Raw genomic sequence first — 6,058 nt, 5'->3', positions numbered from 1 at the left:
TAAATTAAAATATGAAATTATATATAAAATATGAAATATGAAAATTAAAATATTGGATAATAGATAATTATATAAATTTATATATATATGTATATTGGAATATTAATCATATATATGATTAATATTCCAATGAAAAAATATTTAAAATAATACATACATATTATTTTTATTATTCTATTTATTTATACATTATTATAACATTAAATAATTTGAATTTTTTAATTATATGAAATAATTATATAACTATATTGAAATATAATTGAAGAAATGCATTAAAGAAAAAATGATAATTCTTAAAGTAAATTTATATTGAATAGCACAAAAATTTTTAAACTTTTATAATTAAAAGAAACCACAATCTATTATTATTATTATGCAATTAATAATATATTAAATATATTGTTTTATTAAATATATTTTCCTTTATTAGATAAATATAGGTCACAATTATGTATCAACACAGCAATAGTATATATGCACAGGTTTTACGTATTCCACTCGCTGTCACATTTCCACAGGAATGCAATTGCAGCAGCAGCATTATTTTTGGCAGCAAAAGTCGAAGAACAACCACGCAAGTTAGAACATGTTATCAAAACAGCTCACATGTGTCTCCACAGAGATCAGCCCTCACCTGACGTCAGATCTGAAGTAAATATAAGAAATTAAACTTAATATTAACATATTTGTAATAAATATAAGTATTAAATTATTTATTTTATTTATAGCAATATCTTGAGCAAGCTCAAGACCTGGTTTTCAATGAAAATGTTCTACTACAAACATTGGGGTTTGATGTCGCCATTGATCATCCCCATACACATGTTGTTAGATGTTGTCAACTGGTTAAAGGTATTTAAATTATGTTTGGAAATTTATATAATATTACATTTTTGAAATTTTAGTTTTTTATATTTTATGTGAAAATTTTATTATAATAATAAGTTTAAATAATTCAATAAATTATTATATTACTAATAACTATTAGATCTTCAAATATAATTGATAAAAACTTTCATTCAGTTATTTTAACTCTTTTTACAGCGAGCAAGGACTTAGCCCAGACTTCATACTTCATGGCATCTAACAGGTGGCTACACATTATTTCCTAGTATCTCTTACTCTTAGCAGTCTTCTGGTCAAATAGATGCCAGCTGGAGCATATTTCCAAACTAAGACTGTCAGGCAATAGCCACTGGCGCAACATTCTGACCTATTTTCTTTTTAGAAAGCAAAGTAAACGTGAAATAAAGTTACATTTATTAATATTTATTATATTTTTTATAAATATAAAAATATGTCAATAGACATTCTTTCTTTCAAAAAAAGTAAATTTAATTATTAATTTTAAAGTATGAATATAAAAATTTAGTATACAAAAGTTTACTTTGATTTCATATTTTATTCTAAATTCTAATGCGAATGTTTAAATGTCAACAGTAACTTTTGGGGAGGAATGTTGCGTTGCAGTCGCGGTAATGTCTGATTCTAAAGAGAACGTATGCCAAAGCGAAACGAAGTTTATTTCGTAAACTAAGTTCACGATGAGGATTGCTTAATTGAAGGTAAATGAAATATTCTTAAGGACTGATCGTTTTCTCTTACATTACGGTATATTGTCCAATTTTTATTTTTATATTTATATACACTTATTTTTAAGCTGTAGATGCACAAAACAAATAAAGAATGAATGAAATGAATGTGAAAATAGTGTAATGATGAGTGAATGTCCAAAAACATTTAATAATACAAAAAAGAATAAATAACCATACTATTAGAATATATTTTATATTAGTAATCCATTATGGTATGGTATGCAGTCTAATTATAATCTGTTCAAATATTATTCAATGAATAATATTTAAATAAATCATAATTGTGACTAAAGTATTAGTGTAGATTAAGCCCTAATTTATTTCTGTTGTTACAAAAAATTGAAATTATTTTTTTTTAACATTTTTATATATTGCATATTATATCATATTTAATATATATATATATTTTTTTTATCAAGAAATAATTTTTAATGAAAATACATTAAATTTATAAACTGTTTTATATTTATTTTAAATATATTTTCTGTTTAAGAAAAATTTAATAACTGAAAATTTACTTCCATATTGAATATTTTATATACAATTTAATATTAAGTAAAATATTCTACTGAACTAAAATAATTTTTATCATTATGAATTATAGGATTATGTTAGAGCAAAAATTTGGTAAATTTATTACGATATAACAGAATATCTTAGGGCTTACATTTATATTATCATGTAGAAAAATATTGCATAAATATTTATTTAGATAATAATATCTATATAGAAATTTTTGTATAGCTCATCAAGTATTCGGATATATTGAAAGTATTACATTCAGATATACTCTTTTTTAACTGTTTTGGAAACGTACTCTTTGGAATTGAATTCCGTTTACGAAAGTTATAATTGGAAATATTGTTAATTATTTTCAATAATTCGTAAGAAATTCGTTCTGATTTTATTCTGATATTACCCATGTTTAATGGAACTAGTACATTGTTTTTATAGTACAGTTCTTTTTATGCCCTGGGTTATATTTCACCAAAAAATATCAAAATTAAGATATATTGTTGTTCTCATGTTGATTTATAGAAAAATTTTTCTTTTTCAGTTTACACTTGACAACCATGTGTCTGCAATATAAACCAACAGTAGTCGCCTGTTTTTGTATTCATCTTGCATGCAAATGGTCTAATTGGGAGGTATATATTATTATATATTAATAAAGCAATATTTTAATTTCCACGAAAAGTATTTGATTATTATTATGATAATAATTTAAATATTATGGTTATTTGTTTATAGATACCACAAAGTACAGAAGGAAAGCATTGGTTCTGGTACGTTGACAGAACAGTAACATCGGAACTTTTACAAGAACTTACAGCAGAATTTCTTCATATATTTGATAAATGTCCATCAAGATTAAAAAGAAAAATAATGAGCATATCTGCAAATCAAAGTCCAAGCATTAATCATCCTAGTTTACCAAATTCACCTTTTGTAAGTTATTATATCATAATATTAAATTTTATTATAATAATTATTAATTCATATTAAAATTAATATAAATTCTATTTAATATTTTATAGGATGCGGAACCTCGCAAGGTACAGTCTCCTGCGACGACGGTCGATGGTGGACCCACATTCCATACAAATCGACCTCATCAAACGGAGAAACAAGAAGAAAAGAAGCAAAATGCTCCTGCTCCTGCAAGACCTCCTGTAGATTATCGGGAATATCGAGAAAAGAAAGAACGTGAACGTTTGGAAAGAGAGAAGGCATCAGCTCCAGTAACAGTTGCGCAAAGTCATGTGTCAGATATTAATAAGCATCATTCACATCACCATAAACCTGTATCTAGTACAAATGTGCTAAATAAACATCCATTGCCTCTTGGACAGAAAACACTTCATCATAATCATCATCATAGACCAGATATAAAAGTTGGACAACCAGTACCTCAGAGGCACTCGTGTACTCAAGCTAGAGAACCAAGACGCGATCCTAATAGACAAAGGTTGCAAAGAGAGTACAATTCAAATACTGGTACAAGTAGCAGTAGTAGTAGTAGTAGTACTCTCCATTCTCACAGTCATGCTGTACCGAAGGAACCAACTTTGGATAATTCTTTGAATGATTCCACTCATAGATCAGATATTGGAACATTACAAGAGCCAACATCTCATGGAAATATACAAGAAAAACTTAGTAATAATAATCATAGTGTACACAGATTAAGTGGTGTAGAAAATAAACATCAAGGTCATGATAAGAGAATGTATGATCCAAGGCATAAACTTGTAGAGCATAGAAAAGATTGTGAACAAAAACCATATAAATATCCAGATCCAACAAGAATTGATCGACAAAGAAAATCTGATTCGTTGGAACAGAGATGTGAAGAAGTTAGAAAACTTATTGAAAAACCGTTACCTCCACCAAAACCAACAATTGATGTAACTTATACTTCAAATACACAAAAGCCATCACACCATACAAAATATAATCAATCAGATAAATTACAAACTAGTACAAGTTCAATTACAACTGATGTGAAATTGAGTACTAGCCAAAGTTCATTTTCGCAAGAAAAATCTCCGAGTAGTTCGGTTTCAACTTCATTACTTACTCAGAAACCGTTAACTTCGAAGACAATATCCAGTCAACATACTGCTCATGGTGTATCTCAAATATTAAAGGATACAATTAAAAATAGTAATTCACAATCATCAAGTTTAACATCTTTGAATAATCTTGACGATCCAAAAACTGAAAAGCGACTGCGACATGATGACGCAGATAAAGGTTCGTCCGATATTCAACAGAATGTGTTACAAACTCCTCCTAGTAAACCGAAATCATTATTCAGTCCAGAGAAAGTACCAACGCCTCGAGAATCTCATTCACAGAGGCCTAAAACTAAACAAAAAACGCCGCTTTCGGCTGCAAAAGTTCCTAAACAAGAACGTGTACCAGATACATCGATAGGTTTTAATATAGTATCACCTTTTGCAAGTCCACTAGGTTTGCAACAAGAAATCCAATCAATTAAACGATTGGTTAGCGATGTATCCACAACGTCCCATAAACGGCATCGTACAGGTAGCACTAGTGAAAGTGGACAGCAAGTGAAAGTAAAAATGGATGATACATCCAGTTTTGAAGCTGCTAAAATGCTTGGTAGAGTACCAGAATTGATACAACCTATTAGAGACAATCCATCAGCGAATGGCAGAGCTACGCAAATTGCAAATGATATGAAACCACCAGAACTCATTAAACCATTTGATTCTGAACCAACAATATCACGATTTGGCACAATACCTACACATCAACAACTTTCCTCGAATCAGCAAGGTTTGACAAATGGATTAGATATCAATAATATAGTAAAGCAAGAACCTCAAGAATTCCAAATTAAAAAAGAATCTTATAAGACAGATATGTCGATAAAAACTGAACATTCTCAAATTAAAAGCGAATATTTATCACCAATGAAATCTGCTCAAAGTATAAGTGCTCTGCTTCAAGAGCCTCTACCAACTATGCCATCGTTATTGCAACCATTTAATCAAATACCGTCACAACAAGTTCAAGAACAGTTTCAACAACAACAATTGCAACAACAACAACAACAGCAGCAGCAGCAGCAGCAGCAACAGCTTCAACAACAACAAACATCACAACCGCAACATCAGCCATCTATATCTCATTCGATGATGCTTACGCAACAAGAATCTGCTCAAAATCAGTGTTTGCCTTTATCATCTGTCAACGAACCTGTGGTAGCTTCGACTGTTGATATAAGTGCTATTTCTGGCCCTGTACAAACTACTACAGAATCCATTCTTTCTGTCCCAACATCAACAACTATAACAGTTGCACCTCCTGCAGAAGAGAAGAAATCGGAACATCACAAAAGTGAAAAGAAAAAGAAAAAAGAGAAACATAAACATAAAGATAAAGAAAAGAGCAAAGAGAAACATAAACACAAACATAAAGACAAAGATAAAGAGAAACATCGGGATAAAGATAAAGAGAAGGGAGAAGAGGCTGTACCTGCGGTACCTATAAAAATTACAATTCCTAAAGATAAATTAAATCTAAGTACTGAATCGACAGGAAGCTCTGGTGGAAGTACAGTGCCAACTGATAAGAATAAATCTCCTCAGAACACAAGTATCAAGATTATTATTCCTAAGGAACGACTGAAAGGTACCGACAGTGTGTCGAGTTCGCCGGCCCATTCTGTCGTTCAGGCTCCGTTAAAAATCAAAATTCGTACGGATGGGATCTCGAGAAGTTCCGGTGCACCCTCGACAACAAGCAGTTCAAGTACCATCGTTCCTGCAGAGTTCGCCAATGAGAATCGAAAACGCGATCGTTCTGAAATGAAGGAGAGTCCAACTAGTGTTCCACCAGCAAAGAAGCAATCACAGGTCTCTTCGGCGGGTTACGGACAACATCGACCGGGCGAGCGGCAGAATGGCAGACATTATAGTTCAGGCAGC

General features: G+C 30.4%; 1 protein-coding gene across 3 annotated transcripts in view; it reads left to right on the top strand.

Moving 5' to 3' along the window:
* The window catches only part of LOC102678753 (cyclin-T2-like), a 19,869-nt gene that overhangs the window by 3,057 nt on the left and 10,754 nt on the right, over positions 1–6,058 (top strand). For 2 of the 3 annotated variants that reach the window (XM_031508536.1, XM_031508537.1), the window contains 6 exons: positions 441–651; positions 729–852; positions 1,045–1,090; positions 2,653–2,743; positions 2,847–3,044; positions 3,134–6,058. In XM_031508536.1, the coding sequence (XP_031364396.1) occupies positions 441–651; positions 729–852; positions 1,045–1,090; positions 2,653–2,743; positions 2,847–3,044; positions 3,134–6,058 (3,595 nt within the window). The remainder of the gene's footprint in view (positions 1–440; positions 652–728; positions 853–1,044; positions 1,091–2,652; positions 2,744–2,846; positions 3,045–3,133) is intronic. The other variant, XM_006611485.2, reaches the window with a different exon arrangement.

The sequence above is a fragment of the Apis dorsata genome, unplaced genomic scaffold (assembly GCF_000469605.1).
Source record: "Apis dorsata unplaced genomic scaffold, Apis dorsata 1.3 scaffold_88, whole genome shotgun sequence".
Taxonomy (NCBI): domain Eukaryota; kingdom Metazoa; phylum Arthropoda; class Insecta; order Hymenoptera; family Apidae; genus Apis; species Apis dorsata.
Note: the sequence above shows the minus strand (reverse complement) of the source record. Positions and strands in the feature narration are given on the sequence as shown.